The 16,754-nt window shown below is 35.6% G+C and overlaps 1 protein-coding gene across 2 annotated transcripts in view; it reads left to right on the top strand.

Moving 5' to 3' along the window:
• FNIP1 (folliculin interacting protein 1) overlaps positions 1-12,974 on the top strand; it is a 121,364-nt gene extending 108,390 nt beyond the window's left edge. The window contains exons 16-18 of one of the 2 annotated variants that reach the window (XM_027547064.1): positions 4,174-4,371; positions 8,219-8,334; positions 10,241-12,974. In XM_027547064.1, coding sequence (XP_027402865.1) covers positions 4,174-4,371; positions 8,219-8,334; positions 10,241-10,319 — 393 coding nt within the window. In that variant the 3' untranslated portion in view covers positions 10,320-12,974. The remainder of the gene's footprint in view (positions 1-4,173; positions 4,372-8,218; positions 8,335-10,240) is intronic. The other variant, XM_027547065.1, reaches the window with a different exon arrangement.
• The last annotated feature ends 3,780 nt before the right edge of the window (positions 12,975-16,754 follow it).

Below are 16,754 nucleotides of genomic sequence, written 5' to 3'. Positions count from 1 at the left end.
GAAAAGGTTAGTTTTCATTGCAGTTCCAAAGAAGAGAAAGTGCAAGTTACTCAGTCAGTCTTGTCTGACTCTTTGCAACCCCATTGACTATATAGTCCATGGAATTCTCCAGGCCAGAATACTGGAGTAGGTAGCCTTTCCCTTCTTCTTCCCAATCCAGGATCAAACCCAGGTCTCCCACATTGCAGGCGGATTCTTTACCAGCTGAGCAACTAGGGAAGCCCAACCCAAAGAAAGGCAATGACAAAGAACGTTGAAATTACCACACAATTGCACTCATCTCACACGCTAGCAAAGTAATGCTCAAAATTCTCCAAGGTAGACTTCAACACTATGTGAACTGAGAACTTCCAGATGTTCAAACTGGATTTAGAAAAGGCAAAGGAACCAGAGATCAAATTGCTACCATCTGTTGGATCATAGAAAAAGCAAGAGAATTCAGAAAATCATCTGCTTCATTGACTATGCTGAAGCCTTTGACTGTGTAGATCATAACAAACAGAGGAAAATTCTTAGAGATGAGAATACAAGACCACCTGGCCTGCCTCCTGTGAAACCCATATACAGGTCAAAAAGCAGCAGTTAGAACTGGACATGGAACAACTGACAGGTTCCAAGTTGAGAAAGGAATACATCAAGGCTGTATATTGTCACCTTGCTTATTTAACTCTAAGCAGAGTACATCATGTAAACTGCCAGACTGGATGAAGCACAAGCTAGAAACAGGATTGCCGGGAGAAATATCAGTAACCTCAGATATGCAGATGACACCACCCTTATGGCAGAAAGTGAAGAGGAACTAAAGAGCATCTTGATTAAAGTGAAAGAGGAGAGTGAAAAAGTTGGCTTAAAACTCAGCATTCAGAAAACTAAGATCATGGCATCTGGTCCCATCACTTCATGGCAAATAGATGGGGAAACAAAGGAAACTGTAACAGTCTTTATTTTTATTTTTTTGGACTCCAAACTCACTGCAGATAGTGACTGCAGCCATGAAATTAAAAGACAGTTGCTCCTTTTAAGAAAAATGATGACAAACCTAGACAGCATATTCAAAAGCAGAGACATTACTTTACTGACAAAGGTCCGTATAGTCAAAGCTATGGTTTTTCTAGTAGTCTAGTATGGATGTGAGAATTGGACCATAAAGAAAGCTGAGCACTAAAGAATGATGCTTTTAAATTGTGGTATTGGAGAAGACTCTTGAGAAGAGTCCCTTGGACTTCAAGGAGATGAAACTCGTTTATCCTAAAGGAAATCAGTCCCGAATATTCAACGGAGGAACTGATGGTGAAGCTGAAACTCCAGTACTTTGGCCACCTGATGTGAAGAACTGACTCACTGTAAAAGACCATGATGCTGGGAAAGATTGAAAGCAGCAGTAGAAGCAGATGACAGAGGATGAGTTGGTTGGATGGCATCACCATGAGTTTGTGCAAGCTACAGGAGTTGGTGATGGATAGGGGAGCCTGGTGTGCCGCACGCAGTCTGTGGGGTGGCAGAGTCAGACACGACTCAGCGATTGAACTGAACTGTAAATGAGTTTGATTTGGATCAGTTGTAGTCTCAGACTTGGGTTTTAGGCCCTTCTTTCTTGGGAAACTGGGCTTCCCTATTGGCTCAGAGGGTAAAGAATCTGCCTGCAGTGCGGGAGACCTGGGTTCGATCCTGGGGTCAGGATGATCCCCTGGAGAAGGGCATGGCAACCCATTCCAGTGTTCTTGCCTGGAGAATTCCATGACAGAGGAGCCTGTAGAGTCCATGGGGTTGCAAAGAGTTGGACATGACTGAGAAACTAACACTTCTTGGGAAACTACTGATGTGGGCTTATTTTCCTTTATCTTACCAAAAAAAATAGCTTTTAAAATCTTAGCCATGTGACTTTTGATTGAGGAGCTATAAAGTGAATTTCTAAAGTGGTTTTTAAGCTTTTTAAAAAGAGATATGTTTATTTCGTAGCTGTTTCCTCATTACCTGTTTAGGCATTTCCTTGTGAGGATAGTAGATGGACTTCCATTGTAATTCTCATCTCCTGAAAATGCCCTCTGCTTTTGCAAGAAGTATCTTCCTTTAACAGCTTGTTTTCCACTTAAATTATTTAATTCTATTTCCCACCATATTTTTCTTTTATAAGAACAAAAATAGTTAACATTGAATATATATTCACTCTTTTCTTGTTTCTTAAAAATGTAAGATTTACCTTACCTCTTTACATGTATATACCATTTCCAAAATTATGTTTCGGTATTGAAGTTGATGAAAAGTATTATATCCTTGGTAAGAGGTGAATAAGAAATATTTAACTACCATTTATAAAAACAAATATAGAATTTAGAGTTCCATGGGAAGTCTTCACAGTGTTAGCTTTCCAGCCTCCTCCTTTGTATTCTTTTGTTTCCCACTTCTCAGTATCATTTTCCACAAATTTGGTTACATGCATCTACTTCTCTTTTTGAGTCTTTTCATGGTATTCCCCTTTATAGAATTATCCATAATCCTCTTCCATTTTTCGTTCGGAATGCTATTCATGTTTCAGTGACGTATCCTTGTGCTCCTTCTACTGTGTAACTCCCAGTCATACAGAACCCACTGTTGCCCTCCTCTGGTACCCCAGCACTTGGTGACTGTTTGTTACACAAGTATTTTCATAGCTGCATATGTATTTCTTTTTATCTCCCTCATAGGACTGTGAGCTCCCTTCTCTTTGTTTCCTTAGCATCAAGCAAAAAACTTTATTCTGGACCAGGAGATATCCCTCGGTGGGGTGGGTGCCAAACTTGGATTTTTCCTGGAGTAAACTTGTTGTATTCTTGCTATGAAATTTTAGTAACAGTGAAAGTGAGAAAGGAGAAAGGCCATTGGGTTTAAGTATTTCAGGTTGTAGTTTATATTTCAGTCTTACTGCCAGTATGTTAATTCATATGGCCAATGGTGAAGAAAGCCTTACCTTTCTGAATACAAAAAGATGTATTGAGCATCTCTTATTTATGGTGGTATTATGTACTTAATTCTTTGTGGGTAAACCATGGGAACCCAAGGGCACAGGCATATGCCTGTGGTTCTTTTATCCATATATGTGAGCTAAAAATGTTTTTCTATTTCTTAAATTTTCTTATTAAAATATCATTTAGGTGAATGCTTCTGATTCAAATTTAAGCAGTATAAAGATTACAAAGCAAAAAGTGAAGATTCTCTATACTCTTAATATTTTGTATTTCTTCACAGAAAACTTTATAATAAACAGTTTGATTTGAGTATTTTCTTTTTTCTATACATTTTCATTTAGATAAAGATCTGAATTTTTAAGAGCATAACTGGGATATAGTATGTGCGTGTGCATGCACATGCTCAATCGTGTCTGATTCTTTGCAACTCCATTGTAGCCCAACAGGCTCCTCTGTCTGTGGAATTTTCCAGGCAGGAATATTGGAGTGGGTTGCCCTTTCCTCTTCCAGGGGATCTTCCCGACCTAGGGATTAAACCCTCATCTCTTGTGTCTCCTACCTTGCTTGGCAGGTGGATTCTTTACTGCTATACTACCTGGGAAGCTGCGGGTAGTGACTTTTCTCCCACCCATTTAACCAAGTATCCTGAGAAACATGTTCGTATATGTTGATTTGTCTCCTTTTTAACTGCTGTATCTATACTCTGGATATATATTTTTGTAAAATAGAAAAGCCTAGCACATATAGCCAGGAAGAGATAATCAAGAGATAGTCTCTGAGGTGCTCAAAGAAATTAATGCCTGACTGGATGGGATAGTTAGCACAGAACCTTATCATTGACCTTTCATATGAATTTATTTCCTTCCTATTTTTAAAATATTTAGCTCTTTCGAAGTAAAAGCATTTTCTTTCAGTTGCCTGCACATAGTTGGCACTTAGTAAATCTGTTGAATGAATGATCAAAATACTGGTAAAATTCAAGTTCTGGATTAAAGGATACAAAATTCTGGTAATGAATGTATTATCATTTCTATAAGATATCTCAGGGTATTTGTTATTGAGCTACTTTCTTCACCGTCAAGGATTCTTTGGCTGTAACTCTCAGAAGTTTCATATTTCTCTGTTTTGTTTTTGTCTAGTACCTCTTCCTTGTGCATCCCATTAACATTATCTTTGAAAACTTTTCTTTTTTTAAGGTGATTTATTTTTCTTTTTCCTTTTTTCCCAGCATCCAGTATTGGATGAACCAATAGCAGAAGCTGTCTGTATTATAGCAGATATGGATAAATGGACTGTTCAAGTGGCCAGTAGCCAGAGACGAATGACAGATAATAAATTGGGAAAGGAAGTGTTGGTTTCCAGTCTTGTTTCCAATCTGCTTCATTCCACTCTTCAGCTTTATAAACATAACCTGTCTCCAAATTTTGTAAGTATGTATAAGGCTTGAATTAACTGTGGACACTGTGATAGCTAACTTAACCCTATTGTTATTCATGTGCCTACACTGAATACTACTGTTATCTTCATTATTATTTTCCTGAAAGAAGGTGTTATGGACTCAATGTTTGTATTCCTCTAAAATCAACATGTTGAAGCCATACTCTGCAATGTGATGGCCTTTGAGAAATAATTAGGGTTAGATTAGGTTATGAGAGTGGGACTCTCATTATGCGATTAGTGGCCTTATAAGAAGAGGAAGAGAGCGATTCCATTTGCTCTACCGTGTGAGGACACAGGGAGAAGGGAGCCATCTGCTAGCCAGGAAGAGAGTTTCACTAAAACTCAGCCATGCAGGCACCCTGATCTCAGACTCCCAGTTTCCAGAGCTGTGAGAAGATAATTATCTGTTATTTAAGCCACTGAGTCTGTGGTACTTTGTTGTTACAACTCAAACTAAGACAGAAAGGGGTATGTACATGTACTTGTCTATATAGTCTATATGATTTCTGCAGTACCTGGTTTAGTATTATGTGAAGTAATGACATGTAACAAGCCCTAAGCTCTGTGCAGAATGCCAGTGCATTGTGTAGCCTCATTTTCATATTAGGACTTTGGATGATTGTTTTTTTTTTTTTAAATTTTTAAATTAAATATTTCTTTATTTATTTGGCTGTGCCAAGTCTTAGTTGCAGTATTTGGGATTTAGTTCCCTGACCAGGGATTGAACCCAGGGCCCCTGTACTGGGAGTGTGGAGTCTTAGCCACTGAACCACCAGGGAAGTCCCTGGATGATCCTTTTTTATAACACTGGTAACCTTTTTCTGAAGATGCCATTTCGAAGATTTGAAGATTCTTTCCTTTTTTGGTTAGGAGAACTGTAATACAGCATAGTTAAAGACCTTTGTAGATCAACAAGACAAAAGCTATATATGATAGACCTAGAGCTGGCATTACACTCAGTAATTAAAGACTAATAAAAGTTTTACCCTTAAGAACAGGGAGAAGATGTGGTTGTTCACCTTCACCACTTTTTTTCAACATAGTATTGGAAAGTCATAACCAGAGCAGTTAGGCAAGAAAAGAAGCAAAAGGTATCCTAATTGGAAAAAAAGAAATAAAACTATCTTTGTTTGCAGATATGATCTTATACATAGGAAACTAAGATTCCACCAAAAAACCCTGATAGAGTTAATAAATGAATTTAGCAAAGATGTAAGATAAATTCAGCATGCAAAGATAGTTGCATTCACATATGCTAGGAATGAACAGTCTTGAAGAAGAAATGAAGAAAGCAATTACAGTAGCATTAAAAGAATAAATTACTTAGGAGTATATTTCACCAAGGAGGCAAAAGACTTCTACATTGAAAACTACAAAACATCTCTGATAGAAATTAAAGATGTAAATAAGTGAAAGTCATTTCACATTGTTTGGAAGACTTAGTATTATTAACATGATAGCACTAAGAATGAAGCTGGGGGACTTACTCCTCCTAATTTTAAAACTTTATATAAAGGGACAGTAATCAAAATAGTGTGGTAGTATCATAAGGACAGACATATAGACCAATTGATTATAGTATCCCCCAAATAAACCCTAACATATATGGTCAATGAATTTTTGACAAGGAAGCCAAGACTATTCAAAGGGGAAAGGAGTCTTTGCAGCAAATCCTACTGAGAAAACTGGATTTGTGCGTGTCCCTAGAGAAAGGAAAGGCTATCCACTCCAGTATTTTGGCCTAGAGAAAACTGGATATCCACATGCAAAAGAATGAAGTTGAACCGTTACTTTATTCCATTAACAAAAATGGACTTTAACTTAAATCTAAACTTAAAAAAAAAAAAAAAAACTAAATTTAAATATTAAACCATAAAACTCTCTAAAGAAAATATAGGGTATAATCTTCATGATACTGGAGTTAGCAGTGATTCCTTGGACGTGGCATCAAAAGGACAGACAGTAAAGGAAAAGTAGATAAATTGGGACTTTATTGAGCTAAAAACTTTTGTGTATCAACAGAGGGAAAAGACAACTGACAGGACAGGAGAAAATATTTACTAATCATACATCTGAAAAGAGATTGATATCCAGAATACATAGAGAACTCCTACAACTCAGCAAAGAAACAACTCAAAAAGTAGGCAAAGGACCTGAGTAGACACTTCTCTAAAGAAAAAACACAAATAGCCAATAAACACATGAGAAGATATTCAACATCCATCAGTTATTAGGAAAGTGAAAATCAAAATCACATTGAGATACCATTTCACACCCATAAGGATGGTTTTAATCAAATAAACCCCCAAAATAACAAATATTGAATACAGAGAAATCAGAACCGTTATGCATTGCTGGTGGGAATGTAAAATGGTGTGGCTGGTGTGGAAACAGTTTGGCAGTTCCTCAAAAAGTTTAACATTGTATTAAATGTCATGTGGTCCTTCTGTATTTATAATCAAAATAAATGAAAGCAGGGACTGAACAGTTGTTCCCTGTTTTTCACAGCAGTATTACTTGCAATAGACAAAATTGGAAACAACTCATGTCCACCAGTAAATGATGTGTAATACATAGAATGGAATATTTCAGCTATAAAGAGGAAGAAAATTCTGATACATGATACAGCAGGGTTGGAATGTTATGCTAAGTGAAATAAGCAAAATACAAAAGGACAGATATTGTGTGGTCCCAGTTACATAAGTTGTCTGGAATATGGATGTTCATAGAAACAGAATAGATAGGTTACTAGGAGTTGGGGGAAGGAGGGCATAAAGGGTTATTGTATACTGGGTGTAGAGTTTCCATTTGGGATAATGAAAAGGTTCTGGAAATGGATAGTGATGATGGTGTACAACATTGTGAATATACTTAATAACATTGAATTGTGTGCCTAACAGTAGATAATATGGTAAGTTTTTGTGTATGAATCCTATTATTAACATATGTTTTATAGATATTTTCTTTTTCACATAAGGCATTTTCAGTCTACATGAGCATTATATTAATACTACCAAAAATACACCACAAAAGAATATGTGCCAAGAAATCTATTCAGTTTTTGTTTCTGAAGAAAAAGAAAATGTGTTTTTATTAGGAGTTTTAACAGCAGCCAGTTTTCATACGAGAGAAATATTCTGCAAGAATTTAGTATTTTAGCACCTACACTTCATGCTTTTTCCTCATATATATATATATATATATATATATATATATATCAACAATTCACATAAAAAGACACTTGCTTTAGTGACTTGTGCAAGTTAATTGACAAGAAACAAAATGTTTATGTTTTAGTTTTTAATATTCCAGCCTAGAAACATTTCTTCTAGTGAGGCCTATAGAGCATTCTCTATGAGCTGCTGGAAATTTTTTTCTTTTGCTTTCCATAGGAGAATGCAGCCTTTTAATGTAAATACATTTGAAGTATATTAATTTATAAGAGTGTTATAGTTATCAAATTTGGAATAAAAACTTATTTTTCAAACTTCTGGATATGGATGGTGGTGATAAGTTGCATAACCTTTTGAATGTACTTAATGCCTCTCAGTTGTATAAAGTAGTTAAAATGGTAACTCATATGTAAAATGGTTAACTTGATATTGTATGTAATTCACCACATTAAAAAATAGCTCTGTAGAATCTAAATCTTTGATACAAGCTAGTGAGTTTACACTCCTTTAGCTAAAATTGCATGCTTTAAAAATATGCTCCAAATTTTAGATTATGTTGGAATGGCTAAGTAGAATTGTCAAAGTATAATGTTTTGGAATTTGCCATTACTTTGTGTTGTGCGTTTTCTGACCTCATTCTTGGTTCCCTCCTAACTGCAGTGTGTAATGCATCTTGAAGATCGGTTACAGGAGCTGTACTTCAAGAGCAAAATGCTGTCTGAGTACCTGAGGGGGCAGATGCGTGTTCATGTCAAGGAGCTAGGAGTGGTTCTAGGGTACGTTCCTGATTTCTTCTCTGGCTTTGCTTTTTCATTGCACTGTCTTTATTTAGGCAAGGAACATTCATCAAAATTGCCTTTTTCTTTTTAAATTGTTGTGTTGTTAGAACCTGTACAGTATTATCATCTGGATTGCTCTCTACAATATAAAAACAGAACCTTGTCTTGGACTGATGTGAAAGGCACTGTCCCTGGGCAGTTCACTAGACTGAGAATATAGTTTAATAGAAATGAATTAAAATATAAATTTTGGCATTAGAAAAATTGAATATTCATTTTTATTTATTAAATATATTATAAACTCATCATTCCCAGCATTTGCCCTGTCATCCAGATGAACTGATTGAGGAAGTAATGGCCTTCTGTGGATGGTGATATATTATCTACATATTTATTGCTCCTTCTCCACTTTTTATATATTATGTCTTAATACTCTGCAATTATTCCTGGGAAGAAGCCAGTTATGTAAAATGCTAACTGAAGGACAAAGAGGAATTTGGCGGGAGTCATGGTATAGCCCCTTTCATTATGTTCTGTGGTCACTTTCCCTGTGTTCTATGGCCACTTTTCGTGTGTGTGTGTGTGCATGCACAGGTACATGAATTATTTCTTGAAATGCTGGTTGAATAAATTAAAACAAGCTAGAACTTTTGTCTAGTTTTAGCTTTTATGAAGGGAGAAACAGCTAATATTGAGTTACTACTGTATGTCTGAAACCAGATTAAATTCTTTCATTAATGTTATTCCTTAGCATCCAGATTGGAAATGATTCTCTGTGTGTGAAGCTTTTTATTTTTTAAAAGTTTAAACTAATTTTTAAGGTAATGTATATACAGTGTACATGCATTTTGGCATAAAGTGAAAAGTAAGTTGTATCATCTTTTCCACAATTTCTGTTTTCATCCAAACACAGTTAATGGATTGTTTCTTATAGAATTTTTAAATGTGTAGGGTTAAAAATGCAAATTAGTTTATACTCTGTTTGTCATTGTGCTACTTGCCTTTTAATGAATCTTGAATGTTTGTTCATTTAAGCACATACCGCACATACTGGTCTATATCATTTTTAAAGGCTATATTGCATTCCATTGTATGGTGTTTAGATTATTTTCAGTAGTTTGCTATTACAGATCAGTGCTGGAATCAGTATAATTCTTTAAAGTATATAGGATACATTATTTGAAGTAGAAGTTTTTAATTAAAGGACATGTGTATTAAATTGTTGATAGATGTTGGTATTTATTTTGACAAGCAGTAGTAAATTCTATTCAGAAAGTACCAGAATAAATTCCCACAAACAGTGGGAAGCACACTCTTCCTACTACTTTTATTACCAAACTTTTTAATTTTTGCTAAGCTACTTGCTGAAAAATGAAAGCTGATTTTATTCAGATTTATTCTCTAACCATGAGTGAGTCTGCATAACTTATTTTGATATTTATTGGCCAGTTTTCTTTTCCTGTACATTATTTGTGGTAGATTGTATTTTTAAGAGGCTTCCATTACTTCTTTCCAGTGAATCTTACTATAGAAACATTTGTATCCAGAACAATAGGGCTGCATACTATCATTCTGTTATTATATAGTATTTCTTAGACATCATCACTTGCCCTGATGCATGGCCCATCAGCAGATCACTGAGATGGTTTTCTACATTTAAGACTTCGTTTCTGTTGCATTTCAGAGGTTTCCTTTTTAAAAAAATCTTTGGTTATGGTTTTTACTTACGGAAAAATTTCTTATTTTCATTATCTTGAGCTTTCTTCCCCTTTTCATTTTGGCCATGGTGGCCAATGTCCTTGATTGGAGATGTGTAGTGATCTTACAGGTAGCAGTCTTTTGCCTGTAGGACTTAGGTACTGGGTATAGAAAACCTGAACTGAGATTTTTTTTTTAATTTCAGGATTGAATCCAGTGATCTTCCTCTCTTGGCTGCTGTAGCGAGCACTCACTCCCCATATGTTGCTCAGATACTACTTTAACATAAAGGCTGTTGGAAGTTAACTTCAGTGAAAAGTTAAGTAGAAACCAAGGAAGCAGTCACAACATGCATTTATGGCAATTTTTTTTCTCTGTCAGACTTTCATCTGAATGAGTCAGTCACCTTGGTATTCTGTATTGCTGTGCATATCATGTCACCGGATGACTTTTTCATTTTAATTGGACTTTTGGATGGTGGTAGATTTTTAACCAAGTGAAACTAAAAAGAGTGTTTTGGGGAAAAGCATTTGAAGACGCCACATTGTAACTTAGAAGTTTCTATAAAATGAGTAACATTGAAGAATTTGATTATGATCACTACAGTCTTGCCACAGCTCATAAGTAGCAACAGGTATCTCACTAAATGGCCCAGAAATAGTCATTTCACTAGTTTTCTTTGTTTCTAAGGTACAGAGATCTATAGAGTTGTGATTATTTGGTTTTGTTTGTTTGTTTTTCAATTCAAAATACCTAATTTCTAAGTATTTCTCAATATTTTAAACAACTTTTAATTAAAATAAACTCAGAATAAAGTGTATAAATTTGTGTTATGTTATCCACCCAAGTGTACATATGTATCTATTTTTTAAAAAACCAGAGGTAGAAATACAAGATTGGTAAACATGCCTTTTTAAAGATATATTTTCAACTAGTAGTAATTGTATATAGTGTTGAAATATTATTTTCTGGTGATTTTTCTGTTTCACACACCCTAAACTATAAGTAAAGCCAATCTTTTTTTAAGGTTGAGGAATGTAGATTCCCAAAATAAGAATTCTACTTTATACTATTTGTTTTGTTTATAAGTATAAGCTAATTCTTATAAATGTTAATATTTACATATTTGCATCTAATTTAATAAATTAAAATTGGGATTAAAAATTGCACCAAAGCATTGGCAGAAATAATACTATTTTCTTTAAAAGTGCTCAGGTAGCCGAGGCCCTTGGTTTTCGGTATCAAGCCCTTCTTGAACCCATAGGAACTGAATATTTGTTCACTGCTTCATAATATTCAATTTACACTAACAAAACTCATTAATTCTTAAAATTTTCTTTTCTCTAATAGCTCCTCCCTTTCCAATAGCTAATATTTTTTCAAAGATTTCAACTTTTCAGTTGTAACTGTTTTTGTATATACTGGGGAGGGTTGTTTGTGAGAAAGGCTAATATGGAACCAAACTCTTGTAAGTAATGTAAATAGAAAGATGGGTAGATAAAGTTTTCAATATGCTCTACTACCTCAGTTTACTTGAAATACTACATTATATTAATAGTTTATCCTTTACTTATCTGGTCTAAGATGCTCTTAATGTAAGAAGTGAAACTGGTTTCTGCTTTCATGACCTATTTTCATCATAATCAGCTGATTAGCTTAAAACTGAAAACCACTTGCTTATTCTGTTACTAAGTATCTTTTGTGTATAATGCATCCATTCTTGCTATTTAAATTTTCAGTAATTAAGGAAATTTCTGTGGTTTATTTAGTTTCTGACCTCGAATTTATAGCATTGGGTCACATTTTACCTTGTTCTCATCTCCAGCTAGACTGAGATGAAATGGTTATTTTAATGGAATGTAAACCTGAAGTTGGTGTGCCTGCAGGCAGTTTGGCCCCTGTATCCTCTCAGCTGCTTTAGTGCCTGAGTCTCCCATGGGTGACTTGCTGTCAAAGAGTGTTTGTGGATATATTTTCATTGGCATAGTTTTTTTTAGTCTATTCATTAAAGAAATTCTCTGATCTGTTGTTTGGAATTTTATGAATCAGTCTCTTTTTCTGAATTCAGAATATGGAAAAGATCATATGTGGGCCACTTATATTTTTTCTCATCATAGTTCAGGATGCATAGCAGGTAGATAATGTCTTGTTTTTGTGTCTTATTTTTTAAATTAATCATCAAACTATTCACAGTCCTGTCTATTTGAAATCTGTAATAAATTACCATTTTGGAAATCTGGTTTTCAACAAATGGATGGCTCATGCTACTGTAATTCTTAAAACTAAGCTTCGTATAGAATCATTAATCCTGTAAGGATTCCTGAGTTCTACAATTTACCATCCTGTAATTTTTGCTCAGTTTGTTATAGTTATTCTTTCATTACACAAAGCCCAAGGAATGAACTGCTACTTCTTTGAAGTATGGTCATTATGATGAATGTGAAAAGAATTTTGGCCTTTTCAAAACAATTTTTCAACTTCTTATGGTACAGACAGATATGTAGTACACATTTTAAAAACCTGTTTGTTGCAGCAGGAAATGAAAAAGGAATCTTTTACATTATAGATTTAAAACTAATTTTTCCTGTATATAAACTAATTGTTTTGATTTTAAATATTCCTGGTTTCTATTAATGTGTCTTAATTTTGAGTTTGAAAATGTTAAGTGCAATAAACATAGTAGCACAGATTTCATTTTGTTGCAGTTGGCATACACTGGGGATGATCACTTAAAAAAAAAACAGATTTTACACAATGCCTACTTCTGCTAGATGTCTTATGAGATTGTTTTGCTTTCTCTAAGTTATTTAGATGGTGGGAGATGTAAAATGTAAATACGTGTTTCTTGTTCTGTATACATTTCTCAAATGTACGCCTGTATTATAATAACCTCCCAGTTCTAGGGGATATTTGTGCAATAAATACACATGTCAATTTGATGGATGATGTTGGTCTTTTTTTCACATTTAATAAGGTATATGTAACATTGTGGACTCTGTTGCCAGCCCATCTGGATTCTTTTCCCAAGTGTGACACCTATAGGCAGGGACCTTGTTCATAATGTCCTCTAAGTTTGTCCTTCTCTAATCCAAAATTTCTGTATTGGTCATTTAGTTGAATCTGCTTTATGAGGTGGTAAGAATCAAGTGAAATAATGAATATCAAGAATTAATCTCAATGCTTGACGGCACACTCCAAATGCTCAGTAATGTTGGTATGTTGCTAGGTGGAAGAGGGTATGGCAACCCACTCCAGTATCCTTGCCTGGAGAATCCCCATGGACAGAGGAGCCTGGTGGGGTTGCAAAGAGTCGGACATGACTGAAGTGGCTTTGTGCACACATAGCATGGTTGCTAGGTAATCTGTCCAGCCTTTCCTGTACAGCCCCTACCTGTTTTATTGTGGGCAGAATTTAACATACATTCTTTTGAGTTAAAATATAGTAACCAAAAAATATGATATATTCTTATATTTAACCTAATCTTCGTGATGACGAATTGGAAACAACTTTTGGAATTGACGAATTGGAAACAATGAATTGGAAACAATTGCTTTTATGAAAGCAACTGAAAATTATTTAAAATCTAGAAGCCATGTAAACCTGGGGAATCTTCCTGACCCAGGGATTGAACCCAGGTCTCCGCAGGCAGATGCTTTAACCTCTGAGCCACCAGGGAAACCCAATTCAAATTACTACTTAAAGTCCTATCTCAGACCAGAATGCTTCCAACTAGGATGTGGTGACAAATGCGTTGTAAAGCTATCTGAGATTTCTTTTGTTTGTCTTTGCCATTGTAGGAGGTAGGGGTGGGATGGCAAGTGGAATCAAACATGAGCTGAAGGTGCACTGGGGGCTGGGGAATTGTAACTCTGAGTGAGAAGGATTTAGGCAGATAGAAAAGAGGGAAGTTGGAGAGTGTAGTGCTTCCTGTTGCTTTATAGTTCAGACTGTGGACTTGACTCTGTTTGTTCTAAACTTCCCTAAAGAAAGAAAATACTGGCAATCCCAAAAGATTTTTTCAAAGATTTTTGAAGTTTTAAAAGAAATTTTAAACAGATTTTTAAGTAGATGAAATTTCTATCCATTATTTTTTTTTTTTTCAGGAGAACTTTTGGTCTTAAAACATATGCTTGGGTCAGAGGCTCCTTTCTTGCCCAGACCCCAGGACTTTGTCCTCTTATAACCTTTCCTTTAAAAGGAACTCCTCTTTTCATAAAATTGTGAGCCTAGACTGATTCCTTTATCAGGTTGCACACAGCTCTCTGCCCAGGTTAACACTATCTGACTAGACCTCCCATAGATACATGTGTATTTACTCTAAGGAGGATATTAAGTTGAAGAGGTTTGAGATGCCTTCCTTTCCAAGTAACCATTGTATCAAGGAGAGTCCCAAAACATGTCTTTATATTCACCCCAGCACTCAAAGTAAGATTATTGATAAAAGCAGTGTTACCTAAATTTTCTGAAAGGGAATAACACTGTTGACGTGTCATGTAAATATAAGGGAGATACTATTACATCCTCAAGAAACTTCTGATGCCATTTTTATGTCACACATTTGGTTCAGCACTCAGAAGTCAGTATCTTTCACTGTTGGAATTAAGATGGGTCTGACTAGCCAGAACCTGAGTTAATTTAGTTTTCAAACCTGGTTTCATATGAGAAACATCTAGATAGTGCTTGGAAAGTATTTCTAGACCCCACCCTCAAAGATTCTTATTTAGTGATAGAAAGTGACCTTCTGGATTTAGGCCAGCAAGTGCTCTTATTTTCCCAGTAGTAGTGACTCAGTCTCCCAGCAACCCCAAATCTCACTTCCTTATATCATTTGAGGTGCTATTAAAACCAGTGCTCTTAACTTCTTTCTGCTGGTGTGCTGTTGTTCTGCAAAGATGATAATATGATTGTGTATGCATTCATTTTTACATAATAGAGTAGTTGCCTAGCCAGACATATCTTTTCCATAGGACAGCAATCAAGTTCCTATCTTTCTAACAGCAAAATCTTAATCACTTAGTCCTTAGATAGTTCTATTCATTTAGCAGATACTGATTGAACACCTGTTGTGTGATAGACACAGATCTAGGTACCAGGAATAAGTCAGTAAATGTTAAGATTGGGTAAAGAGTTAAGCTACTTTTCTTTTTTAAAGATTTGTTTTTGTTTCATAGCAAAGTTGTGTCTGACTCTTTTGCAACCCCATCAATTGTAGCCTGCCAGGCTCCTCTGTCCATGCCAAGTTGTGTCTGACTCTTTTGCAACCCCATGGAGTGTAACCTGCCAGGCTCCTCTGTCCATGGGATTTTTCCAGGCAAGACTACTGGAGTGGGTGGCCATTTCCTTCTCCAGGGGATCTTTTGAATCCACAGATTGAACCTTCCATCTCCTGCATTGGCAGGTGCATTCCTTACTACTAAGACGCCAGGGAAGCAATATTTAACCATCTTTAAAGATTTAACCACCTAGAATTTAAGAACCATTATTTTTTCCTTTCAGGTGTATGTTAATACTGGTGAATCCTGTCCTGGACGTTGGCTTTTCTCTGAAAATAGTTATTAGAGCTCTCACTCTGTCTCTTCACTTTTTGTTTTTTAGCATACCAAAGCATAATACAGGATGGTAGAGGACAACATAGACTTTGAAAATATGCTCAAATTTAGCTGTGTGTAGTTACTATAGATACTAATATACTGTTTTTACTGTTGCTGTCTTATCACAATAAAGTATATTAATAAGTATTTTTGTAGACTTAATTCATTTTCCTTGTCAAGTATAAGATGAATAAATATACAGTATTGTAACTGTCACTTAGATCAAGAAGTAAATCCTTTTCAGTAACCCAGAATCCCTGCCCCCCCATCTCCATGTGCCCTATCCTGATCGTAATACTCTGCCTTCTAATTTTGTGACTTCCAACCTGACTTTCATGAACATTTCCTTGCTCTTCTCTCTATAGTTTTACTTCTTTGTATGCATCCCTAAGTGTTATTCTTCAGATTTGCTTGTGTTTGAACTTTGTATAGTGGTACTCCGTATTTTGCCTTTTTTTTTTTTTTTCCTGTCATCATTATGTTGGAGATTCATTCTTGTGCTATGTGGGTGGTATTCCACTGAAGGAATATACAGCAACTTACCCATTCTATAGTTGATGGACAAGTGGATTATTTGATTTTTGGCTAATATGAACAATGACCATTTTTGTTCATCTTTTCTGGGTGTTCTTTAGGACAAACATCAAGGAGTGGGCTTGCTGTCAAAGGGTATGTTAAATTTCAGCTTTACTAGATAACTTCTTTTTTCAAAGTGGTTTCCCAATATACGCTTAACTGGCAGTTTGTGCGAGTTCCTGTTGCTCCACATCTTCATGAATACTTAAATGTGTTTCTGTATAGTTCTGGTGAAAAAAAACAGCGGATGAAAAAAACCCTATCCAGTTCTTCAAATTTGAATTTATGTTTTAGAGAAATCACTTCCTAGAGGTAAAGTAATAGAAATAATAAAAGAGTGCTTGGATTGTGCAGATTGTTCACATAAATTATCTCATGTATGTAGAAAGAAAGAAAGTATAGTCGCTCAGTCGTGTCCGACTCTGCGACCCCATGGACTGTGCCTACCAGGTTCCTTCATCCATGGGATTTTCTAGGCAAGAGTGGGTTGCCATTTCCTTCTACAGGAGATCTTCCCAACCCAGGGACTGAACCCGGGTCTCCCGCACTGT

Source organism: Bos indicus x Bos taurus, chromosome 7 (genome assembly GCF_003369695.1).
Source record: "Bos indicus x Bos taurus breed Angus x Brahman F1 hybrid chromosome 7, Bos_hybrid_MaternalHap_v2.0, whole genome shotgun sequence".
Classification (NCBI taxonomy): Eukaryota; Metazoa; Chordata; class Mammalia; order Artiodactyla; family Bovidae; genus Bos; species Bos indicus x Bos taurus.
Note: the sequence above shows the minus strand (reverse complement) of the source record. Positions and strands in the feature narration are given on the sequence as shown.